Genomic DNA, 20,921 nt, shown 5'->3' on the forward strand with positions numbered 1-20,921 from the left:
CAACTACAGGGCAGTAGCCACTAAAAGGATTGGGTGGTTCAGTGAAGTGACTGTGCACACACGGATCCCCTTCCCACCATGCTGGGCATGGTTAGCAGGGGACTGTCAAAGTCCACCTCCTATGATGTCCATGGCGTTTTATCAATTGTGCCTCCACATTGGATTCTAAAGACATCACGCAGCACCTGAGCCCCCTGAATACCCCCCACCTCTGTCTTCAGAGTATAATGTAAAATGTATGCATCTAACAAAGCAAAATGTTATCTTGTGTTTTCAAACTTTGTGGCCCAGGAAGTGTCTGTTCCATATTTCAGTAAAAGAACTCTTAACTTTACCATCTGTGTGAACCACTGGGTAATCCCCAAATAACACTGCTTTCTGTCTTTTTATATACAAATATCTTCTTGCCAAATAACCAAGTGTCCTTTGGCTGTTGCTTCCCACCCTAGACACAAATGCATTTCTTATATATCATCTCTTTGAGCTATTATTTGCTTTTTTTTTTTTCTTAAATGAGAAAGAAATGACAAAACCTAAACCCCTAAGAGCCTACCGGGTAAAGGCTGGCTGTAGTATGAGATACAGATTGAAAGTTTTAAATGTTCTTATGATACAAGGTAACTCAGTTAAGTGGCTTCCTTCCCTTCACTTATATTTGAGAAGCGCAAAACATTTGGTTTTTACAAACATAAAACACTGTGCTTCATTTAGGGAGGCGTTTCAGGGTAATTTAGGGAAGGCTTTGGAAAAGATTTATTAAACAACTAGAGAGAAGACAGAAATTTATAACGTTTACACCTATCTATCCTTCATGTGTTGTCTCTCTGAGCGATGTAATACTTATCTTGGGAAGGAAGCAGTTTTATTTCAAATATAAACCCAGACTTGACTCCCAGTCTCAAATATTTCCCATTTGTTCTTATAAGCAGTGTGATCACAGAGTCTGCATGATTTGTGGTTCTAACTACATGGACAGCATTTTCCAAATAACTGGTACAAGGACATTTTATAGCCAGCAGCTTCCAACTTTCATGTCTTGACGAACTGTGGCTTGCCATGTATTAAGATTTATTCTGGGACTTCCCTGGTGGTCCAGTGGTTAAGAATCTGCCTGCCAATACAGGGGACATGGGTTCAATCCTGGTCGATCCCTGGTCCCACATGCCTCTGGGCAGCTAAGCCCATGTGCCACAGATACTGAAGCTGCACTCTAGATCCTGGGAGTTACAGCTACTAAGCCCACACGCCCTAGAGCCCATACTCTACAAGAGAAGCCACTGCAGCGAGAAGCCCGCACACTGCAACTAGAGAGTAACCCCTGCTTGTGGCAACTAGAGAAAGCCTGCACAGACACACAGCAGCCAGAAATAAACGTTAAAAATCTTTAAAAAGCAGTTCTTATTTTAAAAAAGATTTATCCTGCACCCCAACTTTTATTTATTCATTCTTTTCCCTTTTAAAACAATTCACCAAAATTTTGATGTCACATTGATTTGTTTTAAATTTCATCATACCCCTGAAGTTCTCACTCTTTCATCTTTTCATCAAAGTTTACATATAATACCTTCAAATGTAATGAAACAACTCTTATGAATGCACCATAACAGATCTGGATATTTGGATATTGTTTTGAGGTGAGCAGGTATAATAGAAAGAGTCCCAGACTGGAATTCAAGAGATCCGAACACTATTTCCGGCTTTGCCATCAACTGTGTGGGCTTAGACAGGTTGGTTTTCTCTCTTATAAAATGATCGACATCTCTGATCGAAATCTGATCAAATGATCAAAATCTCTGAAGGCTTGTTTACCTCCAAAAATTCTATGGTTCTTTAATTCTGTATGCTTGTGGGAAAGAAACTGATGATGTTTTACCTTAAATATAAATAGTTCCAGACATTTCTGGGTGGTTAGTCAACCAAAGTGGTCGGTAGCCTAGCTCTCACGCGTGCACCTGTGCTGACTTGCCCACCAGACTTTATTGTTTCACTGCAGAAGCCCTATAGGCTGTTGTATAGCTGTGAGCCTTAACCGCAAGTGTTCCTCAGAGACAAACGTCTTCATGTCTATTTCTTCTCTAAGAATCTTCTTCTGTAAAAGCAGCGGTTCCAAAAGCAAGGGACCCCCTCCCCCACCCCCTACCCCCACCCCCACTCACCAAAAGAGCAGGAGTATTTGCTCCAGATCAACAGTTCTCATCTTCCAATGGGATCAGAATTATCTGTAAAATATGTAAAAAGGTAACTACTCAGACTCCATCCCAAACCTACCCAATCAGAAGGTATGGGGTGGGCCCAGGCGCTTACATTTTTCATAAGCTTTCCACCTGCTTCTAATGCCTGACAAAAATGGAGAGACACTATAAAAATTTGGTGGTATCAATAATGCAAAATTCAGGTGTAGATCCAAGCTCAAAATACATTCCAGTGAAACACTTTTCTTATTGACTAATGTAATTAAAAGAAAATGAAAATGTAGATTCTACACTGTCACAAATGAACTCCAGATTTATCCCGATTCTTTGACCAATGCAGAATATTTGCACTGTGTGGTTTTCTTAAAGAAGAAGCCAAACTTGCCCACTCATCACAGCATCTCTCATGTGAACAGAGGGTTTTGATTATTACAATCTAATTTTCTAGAGCAGGTAGTGGTGGAGAGAGTATCTGGGGTGGATTAGAAAGCCCACTTGACTCACCTCAACTTCTGACAACTGCCACCAGGTGGGAATGTGTAACCCCAGGTGGCCAGTTCTTCTGATTTTCCAAAAGAAGCTAGAAATTGAGTTTGTATGTATAGTCTTATCATTTTTAAATGACTGGCAAATAATTCAAATGCTTTCTTAAAACATCATCTAAAAATGCACCATTGTGGCCCAACAACAACAGAAAAAGCAAAATTCATCAGCAAAGATTTCACCTGAATATCTGAAGTTCTGTCTTACAAGTTCTGAGTTCTAGATCTAGAATTCAGTTAATCAAAAATTATTATCTGGCAGAAATTACTTCTAGCAGACACATAATGTAATGCTCTCTGCCTCTAGAGCAGAATTCTCTGCCATTTTTTAGCTACAGGGCTTATACAGGTGCTGCATACTAAGTTCCTTTGTTGACTCAGTAGGTGTGGTGAGGCTCTAGCCCTGTGCCAGGCACTGAGAATACAGTGGTCAACCAAACCTTAAAGTTTAATATTTGGCACATCGCATTAAAAAAAAAAAATACATGAAGCTCACCACTCCATCAGTGGTAAAGATTAAAAATACAGATGGGCAAAATTTTAAGAGCAGAATGATGATTCTTTCAGATGAGGTTGAAAATCAGAAAAAAACAAAGACTGGCCAATGATCACACAACTTGAAATGGAGTAAAAATTAAAGCCCAGAGCGTCTGTCTTTACTCTAGGCCCCTCTCCTCACTTCTGCTGCCTACTTCCCTGAATTCAGGAGGGTAGATAAAGGATCATCAAAGGAAATTAGTAGGTTTAATGCCAACTGGAGAGATGACTTCAGTTTGGCAAGTTGTCACTTGGAAAATAATAGAATATTCCATCTAGAACTGACTCAGAATTTCATCTACATTCAAGGAGTTGATTATTTCCTGCAAGTCAGAGGCCATTCTCTTACCTTAGAATGTATAACACAATAGCAATGCAAGGAGTTGATTATATCTATTTAGAAATAAAAATTAAGGGTCAATGAGCCAACATTTATAAAAAATAGATTAGGAGAGGAACACCAAGTTTAGTGTCAGTAAGAACAGGGAAGAGAAACAGGACACCAGGAGTGTGGTTAACTGCAGGGTTGTTGTCTTCACTGGAAACATCCTACCTTTTACTCTCAACCATACTGCAGTCAAATCCCCAGTCCACTGAAGGAAAGAAAGTAGTTCTCTGAGTGGCCACAGTCACTAGTTCTATAAACTGCTCTTAGTATTTTTTATTATTTTCTAAGTAAGTACTACCTACAAATACAAGCCTATTTTTAAAGGGGGTATTCTCTACTTCAGAGGTGGGAGAAACAGGTGTGCCTTAACTGATAAATTACAAAATTGTTTGGAATGTATTTTAATTTCAGAAACTTGAATGATAGGCAGTGGACTTCAAAAAGAGAAGTGAAAGAGACTCTTGGGTAGGCAGTGTTTGTCAATGCCCCTAGTTTTGCTATCACTGAATGTAAAGGCAACTTTGAAGAGACTAATTCCAAAAGTGAGATTATGGGTGATTTTTGTTCTTTTTAAATTCTTTACTTTCCAAATAGTGTTGAAAAAATGAGGAAACAGGTTTTTTTTTTAATCATGCAGCATTTAAAAAAAAAAATCAAAACCTTGTAATTAATTCCTGTTTTCAACTTGGCAGGATTCTAAAATTGGAAAAATTCTATTTTTATGAAAGCCAGAGAAGAAGCAACTAGAATGTAAAACTTTTTCTTTAACATCTCCCCCCACCTCCCTAGCCCGGCCCATGATTTAGTAATACTTAAATCTCTGTAGTAACACTTAAATCTCTGTAAGGTTCTTGTCCCTTTACCAAAGGCAAAGAAAAAAGCTCTCCCAAATAAACCTGGAAACTGAAAATTTTTTCCTTCTCCATTAACCGTTTCTATTCACAATTTGACATATGTCAAAACCTTCTGGGACAGAAGTGTTTCCAACGTAAAAGGCTCATGAAAACAGGGCATGTTCTTAAGAGAAGACACCAGAAGACTTAATGAGTGATTTCAGGGACCCTCATGTTCAGTTGGAAAACCAGGCCTCTAGAGACGCACTGTGCAAATAGCATGATTTAGATCATTAGGACAACAGTTGTACACGAAGAAAGCAAAAAGCAACACAAAGTGGAAATATATGTTGCTAACTAGAATGACAGTTTGTTGTATAGTACTAATTTTTTTATGTCAAAGTTCATATGGTGATAACATTATTAAGAGAAAACAGATGAGTGGAAAGACATATGCATTGTCTAAAAAACAATGGCAATCAAGCAGACAAGATCCATTTTCTCACTTAATTTGATCAAGGATCATAGAAGGGAAATTTAATCTAATTTTCTGGTTTTCTCCTTAGTAGTATAATCTAGGTGGTTAAACTATATATCTTCTTCCTAAGTCAAATGTCGGGCTGTGTGCTGAAGACACATTTTTTAAAATGACTGGAAAATAGAAATTTGAAATACGGATGGCATCACACAGTGCCACTGTCCCAGCATATTAGAACAAGGAACAAATTAAGTCAGAGCGGTTCTCAATGGGTATACTTTGAACCATTCACAGGTGTATTCCCAAAGTTTACATAATGTGTAAATAAGAAAGTAAGTGTTGCTTCAACCAAGGTGTGGCAGTCATCGGCACAACTGATGCCTTCTCTTTCCAGGCCCAGGAGGAAGATTGAACTTCCACAGTCTCTTGTGTGGATGGGACCACAGTCGTGGCCATGGGGTGGTAAGCAGAAAAGACCTGGGTCCACTGCCGGGAGGAGCACGGGCAGCCTTCCAGAGCCTTCTGCTTTGCCGTCACCATCAGGCAGGTTCGCGACAGTGATGGTTCCTTCAGCCTAGACACCCGAGCACCTGTGCAGACACGGCAGCCTCACCTCTGCGCTACCACACACTTCTGCGGTGTTCGTCCTAAACCTTTGTTCTGAAGCACTGATGTCTTGAGGGGTTACTGCAACATAGTCTTGCTCTCCTAACTGAAACCAAAGGATACGCACTGATATTTGTTGTTATTATTTGTTGGTATTGTTATTTGTGTTATTTGTCCACCAGGCTGCTGAACTGAGAGGCTCATGTGACTTGGTAAGTAGAGTTGGGGTCTCTGTGCTCTTAGGAGGTTAAAAAGTGTATTGTATTGTGAAACTCATGACAAAGAAGTCCCCATTTTCATGAAGACATCTGAGAACTTTACGTCTACATGAGAGCATCCTTTGATGCCAAAGGATTGCCATTCACTGTGCCATAAATAATTTTAGCTTCATATGCATTCTTATTCCTTCAAACAAGGCACCAGGAAGCTTAACGTCTGAACCGGTTTAATTCGATTTAAATCGGTTTAAACTGATTTGAATCTGTTTAAATCGGTTTAAATTCGAGATCGCCTCTACGTTCAACAGCCTCACTACACCACCAGAGGGAGCCATCTGCTCTGTTTTCTGCCTCACCAGGATTGCCAGGACAGTGAGAAACTTCCAGCTACACCTGGAGAGAAATTCCTTCTGGTCTAGCCACTTCCTTTCTAAATGTAAAACCATGCTGGTGTTGGGCTAGTTGGATAGAATTACAAAGGAAGCTATGAAATGCATGTTCTCGGGTACCCCAAAGGTTGTTGACTCAGTAAGCCTGAAGTGGAGTTTATGGATGCATGCTAAGTCACTTCAGTCATGTCTGACTGCGACCCTATGGACCGTAGCCCACCAGACTCCTCTGTCCATGGGGTTCCCCAGGCAAGAATACTGGAGTGGGTTATCACGTCCTCTTCCAGGGAATATTCCCAACCCAGGGATCAAACCCTTGTCTCTGGCATCTCCTACACTGACAGGCAGCTTCTTTACCACTAGTGCCACCTGGGAAGTAGGGTTCAGAATGTTTTTAAAAGCTCCACAGATTAAAAAAAAAAAAAAGCTTCCTAGATATTTCTGATGCAGAGCTAGATTTGCTACCACAGTCTTGTCTCTTTGCAACCCCATGGACTGCAACATGCCAGGCCTCCCTGTCCCTCACCATCTCCTAGAGTTTGCCCAAGTTCATGTTCATTGCATCGATGATGCCCATCCAGCCATCTCATCCTCTGACGCCCTCTTCTCCTGCCCTCAATCTTTCCCAGCATCAGGGACTTTTCCAATGAGTCACCTGTTCGAATCAGATGACCAAAATACTAGAGCTTCATCATCAGTCCTTCCAGTGAATATTCAGGGTTGATCTCCCTTAAGATTGATTTGGGAGATTTTATTTTTGGGGGGCTCCAAAATCACTGCAGCTGGTGACTGCAGCCATGAAAAGACACTTGCTCCTTGGAAGAAAAGCTATGACCAACCTAGACAGCATTTTAAAAAGCAGACATTACTTTGCCAACAAAGGTCTGTCTAGTCAAAGCTGTGGTTTTTCCAGTAGTCACGTATGGATGTGAGAATTGGACTATAGCTGAGCACGGAAGAATGGATGCTTTTGAACTGTGGTGTTAGAGAAGACTCTTGAGAGGCCCTTGGACTGCAAGGAGATCCAACCAGTCCATCCTAAAGGAAATCAGTCCTGAATATTCATTGGAAGGACTGATGCTGAAGCTCCAATACTTCGGCCACCTGATGCGAGGAACTGACTCATTGGAAAAGACCCTGATGCTGGGAAAAATTGAAGGCAGGAGGAGAAAAGGGTGACAGAGGATGAGATGGTTGGATAGCATCACCGACTTGATGGACATGAGTTTGAGCAAGCTCCAGGAGTTGGTGATGGACAGGGAAGCCTGGCGTGCTGCAATCCATGGAGTCGCAGAGTCGGACACAACTGAGCAACTGAACTGAAGATTGATTTGTTTGATCTCCTTGCTGTCCAAGGACTTCAGGAGTCTTCTCCAGCACCACAGTTTGAAATATTTAGTCTTAGGCCAGCTCTTTCACTCTACTCCTTCACTCTCATCAAGAGGCTCTTTAGTTCCTCTTCACTTCCTGCCATGAGAATGGTATCATCCGCATATCTGAGGTTGTTGATGTTTCTCCCGCCTGTCTTGATTCCTGCTTGTAACTCATCCAGCCAGCAGTGTAGAAGATTGCAAAGAACTGATCCTTTTCAGTCAAAAAGTTTTGCCATCTGCCGGGCATTTTCTGACAGGGATCAAGATATCAGAAGCCCAGTTGGATAAGCAAAACCTCCTAAGAAAAGAATTTCAGCAAGACACTTTACAACAAAAATCACCACAGGAATAAAACACTGTTATCTTCAAATTTAAATTTATTAAGACATTCAGCTATGTCAGTCTACATCCAAATCTGCTACTAAAAATAAAATAAAGTCACATCCCACATTAGGAATACCAAGTTGAAAAACACTTTTTGAGCCAAGCCTATTGTATAAATAAATGACTAGTTTCTTTTCATATCAAAATTCCCATAAAAAATTACATTCCCCCCTCCCTAGTTCTACCTGTAGCCATGATGAATGTAAAAATTTAAATATGACACATCCTTGTCAAAGGAAAGGTGCAAAGTCTATTAACAGATTTAAAAGTGGCATTTGCAGAGTGTGATCATACGTTATGTACTCATTCCCAAAGTGCAAATATTGCCATAATTTAACACTGCTTTGATTCAGTTGCCAAGAATTAAACATTACACAGGATTGGAAAGTACACTCAGGGCCTTTCTCAGTGCCCTAAAGCCCTTCCCACTTTGGTCTCCTACATTAACGTGGACTCCAAAGTGTTCATTAGAGTTTTAGTTTACTTCACACAGCCAACACAGTATACAGTGTATTAACAAAAGTTTCATATACATCAAAATATTGAAGACTCCATCATAAAGTTCAAGAGTCTCGGATTACATGAATGCACCCGCAAGGCCCACGTGCCCACCCACCCCCTCCCCCAAAGCACATACGAAGTATGAGCGTGCTTCAATCTTTGAATACAATCAATGCTTTTACATCTTTGATTTCATTTCAGTGCTGTACAGATAATCACCTGACTGAGTTCCAATTAACTGAGGGGAAAGGGGGTGGGAAAAAAGGGCTGGTCACCACTCATACTCTGTAACAAGAACGGTCCTGTTCCATAGAGAGTGAAGGATCAGTTCCACCTCTGCCTGCTGCCTCCTGTGCCATCCTCATGCTTGTCATCCTCCTTCCTTCAGCCCCTTTCAGATGCTCAAATCTCATTTATCCCTTACAAATCAGGGGCTGTTTCTGAAGTTCCTGAGGTTGAATCTTCTTGGCAAACCTCTACCAAACACCAGCATAGGATATATACATTTTGATTAGCATACACTGCAAACTTTCTCCCCCAGTGTCAAGGGGATGAAAGCAGGCGGTCTCCACTGAGAGCACTTCCTGGATTAGATCCTTGGAATGTCAAGTTTCCTGCCTAATCACCTCATACATTCGCTCTTCAAATCTGAGCACGGATTCTACTGTGAGTTAACTTCATCTCCGGAGAGTGAAGTGCTACTCCTGCTGCTTCTCTTCTAGGCGGACCTCAACAGGAAGAGCTTCATCTTTTGCACCAGGAGGATTTTCCTTGGGCTCACAAGTTCCTTCCTGGCTATCTGATTTTCTGGCAACACCCTCGTCCTTATCTCTAGAACCTTCTTGTGCCCCAGGCCCCCGAGGCTGCTCCTGGCCCGGGGCTTCAGTGCCTCCCTGGAGCACGTGCTGCTCGGCTCCAGCGGGAGGCTGTGGGGCCGGCTCGGCGCCTAAGCCAGGCAGCTGTGAGGCGTTCTTGAGCTGGCTGTGGCAGAGCGGGCAGGTCTCCTGGACGTACAGCCACTTTTTGAGGCAGCCTGCGTGGAAGAAGTGACTGCACGGTGTGATCACGGCAGATTTCATGTCCTAAAAGGCGAGGGAAGAGATATCTCATGAACGTCTATTGTCTAAAATCTTTGCCGCTACACATGCGTTCTAGTTCCAACTTTTCTTTCCTACAAATTCTCCATAGAAAATCTGTAACACAGATCTTACAATAAAGTTCACTGTGTATGTTTATAATAATCCTCTTGCCATCAGAGACCCCTTTATACAAACAATACAAGAACCACTGGCTAAGCAATTTCTAAAAGGAAGTAAAAACCAAACATGAGGAAGAAACGACCTATGTAACTGGGTTCTGTCTTTGTGTGAACACCAAGGTATAAAACTGTAGCAGTATGATTACTGGGTCTCCATGAGTATAATTAGAACTTCGGGAAATCTGATGAACATGGAACTTTCTCCATTTTTCGCTTCTACACAGCTCAAAAGATTATTCCATGATGAGATTATTGGCAAGGAGACAAAATCAGTCAGGGTATTGGCAAGGAAGTGGCAACTTCATCAGGGACGATTTACATCCCAGTTTTCACAATACAAGCCAGTGTTTCTCGGCATGCATCAGAACCACCGGAGTGCTTGCTAACCATGCACATTCTGGGGCCATCACAGACCTTCTGATCTGGCTATCTGAAGATGGCATTCACAAATCCACAGGTACAGCCGGCCACCCGTGGGACTTTAATGCACATTTAAGTTCAATAACCACTGGAATAAGCAGTGGTATACTTTGCACTAATAGTCCCTGTGTAACATATATCTGAGGAGGGAAGGCTGAGGATATGAAGTTTAAATTATAACAACACACATTTGGTGAATTGACCATTAATTTTGTCTAAAGTCCCAAAACATGGAGTTGTGGCTATCGCAGAAATTCCTTGCCAAGAACCAGTAACACCTGGGAGTGGACTTTTAAGCAGAAAGCCATCCAAAGAAGAGCAGCCAGCTGGGAAGGTAAGCGATTCAACTTTCATTTTCTGTGTGGTGTCAGCAGGTAGTCCAGGCACCTCAAAAAAAGTGATGTGACAACGGGAAACACAAAAAGAGGACTCTCGAGTCCCAGAGATGGTATATTTAGACAGCGGCTGCTGAAGCCGGTGTGCCCCAAATCTGTCTCTGCCGTGCTTCGTCCTACATCCTACAAGGCTACTGAGCACAAAGGAGCCAGAACGAAGACAATGGCCACTTAATCTGGGGGGGAATCTACACTGCTCCTCAATCCCCTCAAATGCAAAACCAACCTGGAAAATATTCTGCTAGTACCCCAAGTATGCTCTAGTAAAAATCAAAAAGTGACAGTTGGGAAAAATTCCTCTTCCTGACAGTCTTAACACACAAGCACATAACATCTACACTATAAAGCAGCTTGGAGCAAGTCCCTCCCCTGTACACTCACTGACACTGTTAGTCACTCAATCGTGTCCAACTCTTTGCGACCCCATTTACGGTAGCCCAGCAGCCTCCTCTGTCCATGGGATTCTCCAGGCAAGAATACTGGAGTGGGCTGCCATTCCCTTCTCCAGGGGATCTTCTCAACCTAGGGATCAAGCCTAGGTCCCTTGCATTGCAGGTGGATTACTCACCATCTGAGCCATGAGGGAAGCCCCTGATACTATCTATAGTTTCCTTCCATCAGCCTACACGCTTTTTTAAGAGTGACTACAAAGGAACAGCTTGTGTTGTCACCCAGGATTTCTGCCCATATTTCCTACATACAGTTTAACTTGAGAAGCTGCTGTCACCCTCCTGCACAGGTGACTGCCGACTCAAGTCTAGGCCTGTTGTATGTTATTGTTGTTGTCTCCAAGCTGATTTAAATACTATCTTTCAATTCTTGATAGAAGACAGTCCATCCTCTACGGAGGCTTCTTGTGCCAAAGATGTCAGGGAGGCCACCTGTCATGTACACCGACTGGCTGTCGCTACTGTATCTCCTGCCCCCTCTGTGCTTCCACACAGAGCCTGCACTCATCTCAGACACCCCTCAACTACGCACTACTCTCTCCACCTACACTAACTGTATGGACGAACATTTATTCCCCACCCTGGAAATACCAGAAGGGAAAGAGTCAGAATCTTGGCACACCACTTTTCAGAAGTTGCTGACTCCTGATTGATAGTATATATTTGATAGTACATATGTATGTGTGAGTGTGTAGATACTATATATATTTATATATATATTCAGGAGTAAATATAAAATACACCTGACCTGTTTTTCCTTTATTTATGGGTGAGCAATAATGTTGAAAATAACAGTACATTAGAACTTGAGGGACTAAATTTAAAACTTACTTTAGAAATAAACTGGAAATATTTTATCAGGTCTTTAATAATTTCTGAGGCCCACTATTTTTCACCCAGGAAATTTAACTTGAATTTGGATAATGTGGTTAAAGTCCCACAGGGTACATGGTGTGGCCCACCCAAATGGCTTCTTACTGCAAGAGTTACCTGATAACAGATGGCACAAATATCGTTGTGCTTCTCCAGCTGCTCCTTCGTAGCAATGGGTAATGATTTAATCTTATTCACAGCGTCCCTGCGGAGCAGGAAGCTCTTCCACCCCAGCTGGGCCCGAAGCCACACATTATAGTAGGAATGGATGAAGATGATCATTGAGCCCATCACTGTCCATTCTCCAAAGATGGTCTCTGAGACGCCATAGGCCACCACACATAGGGCCACGAGAAACTCCAGCAGGCGGTAAGTGCCATTCACATAGTAGATGACATCGTCCATGTTTTCTACTGGCTCTTTTCTGAATTCCTCGACCATAAATAAGACATAAATAAAAAGTGTTCCCAGAACCTGAAAAACAAAAAAGGTATGCATATATAATCACTACAAAAAGTTTTTCACAGACTTTAAACAATAACATATTAGTAATACCTTTAGGATGTTAGATTTAATGTGCAGAGGAGACAGTGGTGTAATTAAAATGTGGGTGATCTCAGTAATGCAGATCTTTGATACTGAAAAGGACCCTGAGTTAACTTTCCTAAAGATGATTCTAATTAAATCAGTCTTCTCTGACTTATCCTTTCCCCTGCTCCCCAAGCCCTCAAAATTCTATCTGAATTTTCCTCATTCTGTTATTCATGCCTGTTCCTCAACTTTCAAAGAACCTTTACTTCTACAAGGAACAATGAATAAATCTGTATCATCAGTGCTGCATTCTTCTTTGTTACTGATTAGGCAATCAAGTGTCACCTTCAAGTTACAATAAGCTTATCCATTCCATGGTAATAGTTTGTGTGTATATGTGTGTGTAAAGTACATGTCTGTGTATATCATATCTGTGTAACACATACACAGATATCATACATTTATATACATTATGAAATAATGGATATTTTCAAATAGGCATTTACTTAAAAGTGTGTTCCAAACAAGCACTAAATTCTTCTAATATTTTATAGTCACTTATCTATTTAAGGTTTTCATGACATTATGTCCATAATGTCTATGTCATTACAGTGACACAGATTGGCCTAATACTTCAATAACGTCCAGTAAAGAGCATGGGAAGGAATCACCTAAAAAGGCCACTTATAATTGTTAATCTTGAAAAAGTATGTAATTCCTTTTCCAGAGGGAAAAATAAGAAAGTTACTTATTATACAAAGTTCATTAATCATGGACTTACCTGAAGAGAGGTGAGAATGCTGCTAGAAATAATGATAAGAAGCCAAAAATCCATGTGGAAAAACTGGCAAATCATGTAAGCCATATAAGCAGGGAATACCAGTAAAAATAAACAAAGGCTCACCGCACGGAAGTGTTTCCATAAACTCCTAAGGAAAGAAAAGTATTCTTTTAACGTGTCTGTCACCTGGCAGGACAACCCACAGGTCTTGTGCCATGCTTCAATTTCACAACATTTTACCACACACCTTTCTCCATGCCAGCCACAGGGCTAGATTTCAGGGCAAGTCATGTCCAAGGCGTCGTACTTCAAAGAACATGACTGATTTCTTTTCCCTTAACCTGGGGCACTCAGTCAATTGCCAAGTATTACCAATTCTTTTTTTTTCCCCTCAATAGTTTGCTTTCAGTCTCATTCTCACTCCTAGCAACTTCAGGCTTTCACAGCATTAAACCTTAACAAGTTTGACAGTAATTTGCTTTGTTAAGTCATGACATTCTCTCCTCACCTGCAACACCCTTGATGAAAATCTCTGCGGCCATCTGTGTGACCATAAGTGCAGTGTTACTGAAAGGAACGGCCCTCAATGAGCAGGCATATTACCCCTCATGTGTGCGGAGGATGAGGAAAAACTAGGAACCATGGAGATCTAAGACCTACTAGCGGGTCATCCTCCCTTCCGGCCCCTATTCCTGAAAAGATTAATCATCCTAAAGCTCAACTAGCATAATACTGTCAATACTGTCTCTAAACTTCGTAGCCTTGCATCTGAGGGCCTCCACTCCCAATTTTTTGGCTCAAACTCATCAACATCTGTCCTTTACTATAAGCAATGATGGCTAATTGTCTTCCCAGAAAAACACAAGCAGTCTTAAACATCCCACCAGAAATGTCTCCATTCCGTCTTGTTTTCTAAACCCTTTCAACTAGTTCAAGCTAAACAAATGTATTTATACAAGTAATGTAATTTTTCCCCAGGAATTACCTACCCTCTAAGAATTCTTAACACCTGTACCAAACAATCATACAATGAACTGAAGCACTGTTTCTTTCCAAATATATTTATATATAATACATATTTTACATATTATATATCATATACATCTAAATACCTTTATATTTTTATTTTATATTATTTAAGTAAACATATTTTTATATATGTACACATATTAAAAAAAAGTCTTACTGTCCAAATTTAAACTGCTTGAAAAATATGATAACTCCAGCTCCTGAGCATAAAGGCATGTTTGAAGTAAGTGCCAAATAAAACTTGAAAATTATTTCTGCTTGAAATTTTTCAAATTACTTTCCATCTATTACTAACTTTTCTTACCACCCATCTATCCACTCAAGTGCAAAGCACTATGATGTAAGCAGGACATAAAGCTAACCATAACTATTACATGCAAGAATAGTTACACATATAATGTTATGCTTTTAACACACACAACATATCAAGAGATTCCTTAGATTCCAGCTTTTGGTTCCATTTGAACCCTCCTTACTATCAATAGTGGAATACACAGCAGGAGCCCCCCTGGTTACCACAAAAAAAGGAACATAATCTTTTCTTTTGTTTACATCTTCATACACTGTAATATTCTAATAGATAATTCCTTAAATATATTCCAAATTTAATAGATTGTGTATCAATTTCTAAAAGAAAAATGACACAACCCTCCCACAACAATTGCCTTAAGCAGAACTTTAAAAAACTCTATTTAGGCAAAAAAAAAAAGAAAAGAAAGGTATGATTTTCACCTCCTACAAATTTATTGCTTGCTTTATATTGGGTTGGCCAAAAAGTTCAGCCCAGTTTTTCCATGCCATTATGGAAAAATCTGAACATAAACGTTCTGGCCAACCCAATATATTCAATTTATAAGCCATCTGATGATGGAATGACTTATTACTCCAACAAGGGATTTAAAAAGATGCTAGGTAATTCCATTTACTGGGCAAATAAAAGCCAAAGTTGGAGTAATTGTGTAACATAAGGATCACAAATCTAGAAATCAGCATGAGCCCCAGACAGCTGTCCCCTCTCTTAAAAACAAAACTCAATTATAATCTATGTAAACTGAACACTGAGACTTAAACCATTTAATGATTTCCTATAAAACAAACCCAGATTATTTAAAAACATTATAAGAAAACGTGAATTTCAACCAAAATCATTTAAAGTTCATGGCTACAACAAAATTATGCTGTTTTACTTAAACATCAGCATCTGTGATATGGGCTTCCCTGGTGGCTCAGAGGTTAAAGCATCTGCCTGCAATGCGGGAGACCCAGGTTCGATCCCTGGGTCGGGAAGATCCCCTGGAGAAGGAAATGGCAACCCACTCCAGTATTCTTGCCTGGAGAATCCCATGGACGGAGGAGCCTGATAGGCTACAGTCCACAGGGCCGCAAAGAGTCGGACACGACTAAGCGACTTCACTTTCACTTTCTGTGATATGTTCTCAAATCCATTCGAACTATTGCAAGGGAGACAGAGAAGTAGCATAAATCATCCTCCCTACCTTTATTATAACATTGGGAGGGGGAGGAAAAGAAACCACACAAAGGTAAATGCTGTAGTGTGTGTGACTGTCCACAATCAGCAATTCTAATTAGAAGAAAGTAAATTATCATTGTGGTAAAAATTAAAGCTAGGTCCTTTGGAAAGTGTTTTACAGCTTTTCCTGTCAAACATTTTTCTTATGAGATGTTAAGGGACAAACTTAAACTGCCACTGTAGCTCTGCTTTAAGATTCCAAACTTTTATTAAAAAAAAAAAAAAAAAGCAGAAAGGAATTATTGTAACAATAGCTACTGTAACAATAGCTATAATACGGCAATTTGCCTGAAAACTTTAAGCGTATTTTTCAAAATCAAGCTAGCTATGATCCACTTACATCATGTAGGTATATGATGTGAGGTTGCTTAGTTGTGTCCAACTCTTTGCGACCCCATGGACTGTAGCCTACCAGGCTCCTCCATCCATGGGATTTTCCAGGCAAGAGTACTGGAGTGGGTTGCCATTTCCTTCTCCAGGGGATCTTCCCAACCCAGGGATAGAACCCGGGTCTCCCGCATTGCAGGCAGATGCTTTACCGTCTGAGTCACCAGGGAAGCAATGTAGGTATATATTTACATATATTTATACATGTACATAGAAAAGTAAATACAAAACTATGCCAACAGTTTTAACCTATGTCTAATTTCTATTTTAGATACACACAAACATTATATACATATATATCCTTATTTCAGTTAAAATTAAACAAAAATCTAATTTAAAATTAAAAAGTATAGCATAAAGTAATACTGGAAATTTGTTCCATTAACAGGTTAAGTACTTACACAGTGAAAAATAATTTTTTTAATTCACCTCAATCCATTTCATTTAAATGTTGATCATTTAAAAATTTGCTATATAATTTGAATACAACAGACTATAGTTGTAAAATTCCATGATAAAAACTGTAATCAAATTTACAGATAAAAGTAACAATTATATCTATAGCTAAAACTATCTGAGGCACCTTTTTAAGTTAAACACTGGAAATCACCTCAAACCAATGCCAAAATCACATGAGGATGTCCCCCTAATAATTACCTCCTTTGTAACACAGACAAGCAATGTTTCAGTATTACCTTTTAATTGTTCTTCAGAATTAGGACATCTTCATTTCCCTTTTTTAATCCCCAGTTGCAGTTAACTGAATTAATCATAATCTTCAATTCAGAATGCACTATCTTTATTGGTCTGTGCAAGTCCCTCTTTTCATTAGTTATTAATAATAATCCAATCAGCAATTTTAAATACCTAAACTTTAAAAGGCATTTATATCCTAAGTATTTACACCTGAAGGACTGATGCTGAAGCTGAAACTCCAATACTTCGGCCACCTGATGTGAAGAACTGACTCACTGGAAAAGACCCTGATTCTGGGAAAGACTGAGGGCAGGAGGAGAAGGGGACGACAGAGGATGAGACGGTTGGATGGCATCACTGACTCAACTGGCATGAGTTTTAGCAAGCTCTGGGAGTTGGTGATGGACAGGGAAGCCTGGCATGCTACAGCTGCAAAAAGTCGGACACAACTAAGCGACTGAACTGAAACTGTAACAAGCATTCATGAACCCATCTCTCTGTAAAAAAGAGAGGGCCTGGGCCATAATCTACTCTAAGCTTGAGGCAGCTGGACTATTCTAGGACCTGCCTCCCTTCACCCAATGAAACCATTTCATGAACCCTGTGCTCTTCACTCACTTGATTGCTTCCTTCACATGTGCTGCTTCATCCACATGTATCCCTAAAGAGTGTCTTTTAAAATTCTGTTTCTTACATAAAAATGACATTCTATATTGTCATCTTTCTTGATTTACTTATATACTGCTATGAATCACTCATAATGTTTAATGTGGCACTAATGCTTTTAATATTCCACTGTGGCTATTATCACATGGATTCACCCCCTTTCCTGTCTGATTAGTGTATGATTTGCTCCCAGGTTTCTGCTATTGTGAAATTGTGCTATGAACATGCTTCTACATGTCCCTCCTGAACATGTGCAAGAATGTCCCAAGTATGTACATAGAAGAAAACGCTAGTTTTCCAAAGTGATTACACTGATTTACATTCCCACCAGAAATCTAGCATATCCTGGGACCTACGCTTTCTTCTCGCTTAGGTATCAGCTGACATTCTTCTCTCTCTCTCCTCCCTCTTCTTTTTAATTTTTTAACAAAGTTTATTTATTTATTTGGCTGCTCTGTGTCTTAGTTGCAGCATATGGGATCTAGTTCCCTGACCAGGGATTGAATCCATGCTTCGTGCATTGGTAGCGCAGGGTCTTAAACACTGGACCACCAGGAAGTCCCTCTCCCTTTCTTTTTTCCTTTCTATTATTTATTCATTGCCACTTCCATGGGTTCAAAACAATAACTCTGAGAAGTCTTGATTCACATTTCTTTGACCACTAAAGACACTGAACCTCTCTTCATATTCATTGTTTGCTCTTTCACTAAAAGCCTGATGGTGTATTTTAGCCACTTCACTCACTGATCTGAGCTGTTTATATATTCTAGATACTAATTATTGGGCAAGTGTGAATACTGTAAGTACCTACTCCCAGTTTGTAACTATCATGTCTAATTTAAGTTACCTTTAGGTTTACAAAATGTTATTAATTTTAACAATTAGATTTACCACTTTTCTTTCATAATCACAGTCATTTTAGTCGGTCTTTTCACAACCAGCTCCATCAGTTTAACAAATTTTTTTCCTCCTTGAAGGTCTAAAATATACTACTCTATGCAGACTTAATTTTTTATTTTGCCATTTAAGCCTCTACAATTTTGGAGCTGATTCTTTTGTTTATGGCTATGAGATAGGAATCCAATTCCATCCTTTTCCAAATAGAAATCATTTTTTTCCAGCTACAGTACATGACCACCTGCCCCAAGTACCTGACATGCCCCTCTGTCATGCACCAAAGGTCCATACATATATGGACTTGCTTGGGGGCTCCATTCCATCGGTCAAGTTGTCTGTATCTGAGTCAATTATTATAAAAACTTCATAGTATCTCCTATTTTGAGTGAAATAAACTTTACGTTTCTCGAGTTGTCTGTTTTGATTTCAATATGGATTTATACTGGCTTCAAAGAAGGGGAAGGGCTAGGCAGAAGATTCTTTCTATGATTTGGAAGTCTCTGTTTAAAGCATGGATATCTGCTCCTTGGATTTCTGGTAGCACTTGCCTGGCCTGTAAAGCCACCTGGGTCAAGATGTTTACCTTTTGTTTCTATTTCTGTAACAGTTACAGAACTAGCCAAGCTTTTCAATTCTTGAATCAGCTGTGGTAAGTTATATTTTTCTCACAACTTTTCCATTTTATTTGTTTAAAAAAAAAAAAGAAACAAATACTGCCATTTAAGTCGTGGGAAAGAAGAACAGAACCCAACTGTTCATTCCCATCTCATCCTCTCACAGCCAGGAGCCTCACTTGCCTCAGACTAATAATGCTGCTAACATTGTCACTGTAACAGTGACACCCATCCAAAATTACCGCTCCACACCCACACACAGGGCTTCTCAGTCTTGCTCCTTTCCCTCTAAATTTCCTCTGCATTTGATCTCGGAGGAAGAAGCCAGTAACGACGCTAGTTCAGCACCCTGGAAAGACCCAGAACTGGGTTTACTGATCCTTATGGCACTGAAATTATGATCTATTTTCCTCTTTCCCAAACTTTCTATAGTATTGTATTAGTCTTCTAACTAGCACAGTTAATAATACTAAAGGATACTGCCAGAGATGACAAAAGAGTAATTGAACTTTGGTCAAAACAATTTAAATGACTATTTAACTGAGTTCACCATTGAATTCAACATCTTAAAAGCTTTTATTGAGAAATTCTAAACCTCAAAACCAAATCTCAAATAATTATAATGATTAAAATTATCTGAAACATATCCAAGAGTTTATTTAAATTAAATGGACTCTTTCAGCAATTTTACCACTTGAGAAAGTTTTCAGAATGTTTGACGATGTGGGATATGAGGATAGAAAGGTAAACCTGACTAACCATAATTAAAATGCTAATTTGGAGTGTTTTAAACTCTCCTGTCAAAATTCTATCTCCCCCAAGGCTACCTGCTCCCTTACTCATAAATGTACCACCAAAGAAGCAATTAAATCAGATATTTCAATAATCAATAATCAGAATGTACAGAAGGATGCTGGAAAAAAATAGTGGCACTGAATTTAAGCAATTCCTTATAGCATGTCCTTATATAAATTACCATAAGCCAAAATGGTATCTTAAAGAGCCAAATCATAATTGGCTTTTATTCATTAAGAAAATATTTGTCCATGGCTGATTCATATCAATGTATGACAAAACCCACTGGAAAAAAAATAATAATAATAAAAATTAAAAAAAAAAAAAAAAGAAAGAAAATATTTGTAATATGAGATGAATGAATTTGAATCCAGTTGGTCCCATAAGGTGTCAAGAATCCCCATTATAACCTCAGTTAGCTGCAAACAAGCCGTCAGGTAAGACTGTAAAAATTTCATTAATGCTTGACAACCTTTATTTTTCTCTTCTTCGTTTGTAGTTCCTCAATGTTTCCTCTCCTTTAGTGCTATACAGAATAAAACTGTGTATTATTTGTTACATTTACTGGACTAAATTTTATGCTCTATATTCTTTATTTCAAAACTGGATATATATAAAAAAGTATTACATTTCTCTGAAGAAGAAAAGCTGATTTGTAAATTACTTGGCCTTTAATGTGATGTTGAAGGAAAAACAACAGAAAAGTCAAACATATATAAAAACTAAAAATGTAAAGTTGTTAATAAGCTAATACCAATTATTCATATTATCTTCTGTATCTAAACAATATCTAAATCTTCAGGCAATGGACTCATGTAAAGAATACAACAAAAATGTCTTTTAGGAAGTTTCTTACTTGTCTCTAGATGCTCCCAGCGCCAAAACAATAGGATCTGCAATCTCTAACATAGACTGGAGAATAGAAGCTACAACAATGAAAAGGATAATACTGAGCAGGAATGCCCGGTGAACAACTTGCAGTTCTATCAGACCAGTCTGCACCGCCAGGATTAACAGCGTAACTCCTTCTGTCATGCCCCTGGAAAAGCGTACATTTTCAGAAAAACAAACAGTAATCAGAATCACATTTAATTTTGGGAGAAAATCATCCAAAGGCTTATAGACTATTGTTAAATATTTCTGCTCTATTCTTAGACA

At 39.4% G+C, this 20,921-nt stretch overlaps 1 protein-coding gene across 4 annotated transcripts in view; it reads right to left on the reverse strand.

Annotated features, from left to right (window-relative positions):
• Positions 1-7,915: 7,915 nt before the first annotated feature.
• The window catches only part of RNF145 (ring finger protein 145), a 59,983-nt gene continuing 46,977 nt past the window's right edge, over positions 7,916-20,921 (reverse strand). For all 4 annotated transcript variants that reach the window (XM_061151855.1, XM_061151853.1, XM_061151856.1 and 1 more), the window contains 4 exons: positions 20,620-20,802; positions 13,149-13,296; positions 11,954-12,310; positions 7,916-9,523 (listed from right to left, as the gene is read on the reverse strand). In XM_061151855.1, coding sequence (XP_061007838.1) covers positions 9,140-9,523; positions 11,954-12,310; positions 13,149-13,296; positions 20,620-20,802 — 1,072 coding nt within the window. In that variant the 3' untranslated portion in view covers positions 7,916-9,139. The remainder of the gene's footprint in view (positions 9,524-11,953; positions 12,311-13,148; positions 13,297-20,619; positions 20,803-20,921) is intronic.

Source organism: Dama dama, chromosome 9 (genome assembly GCF_033118175.1).
Source record: "Dama dama isolate Ldn47 chromosome 9, ASM3311817v1, whole genome shotgun sequence".
In the NCBI taxonomy this organism is placed as follows: Eukaryota; Metazoa; Chordata; class Mammalia; order Artiodactyla; family Cervidae; genus Dama; species Dama dama.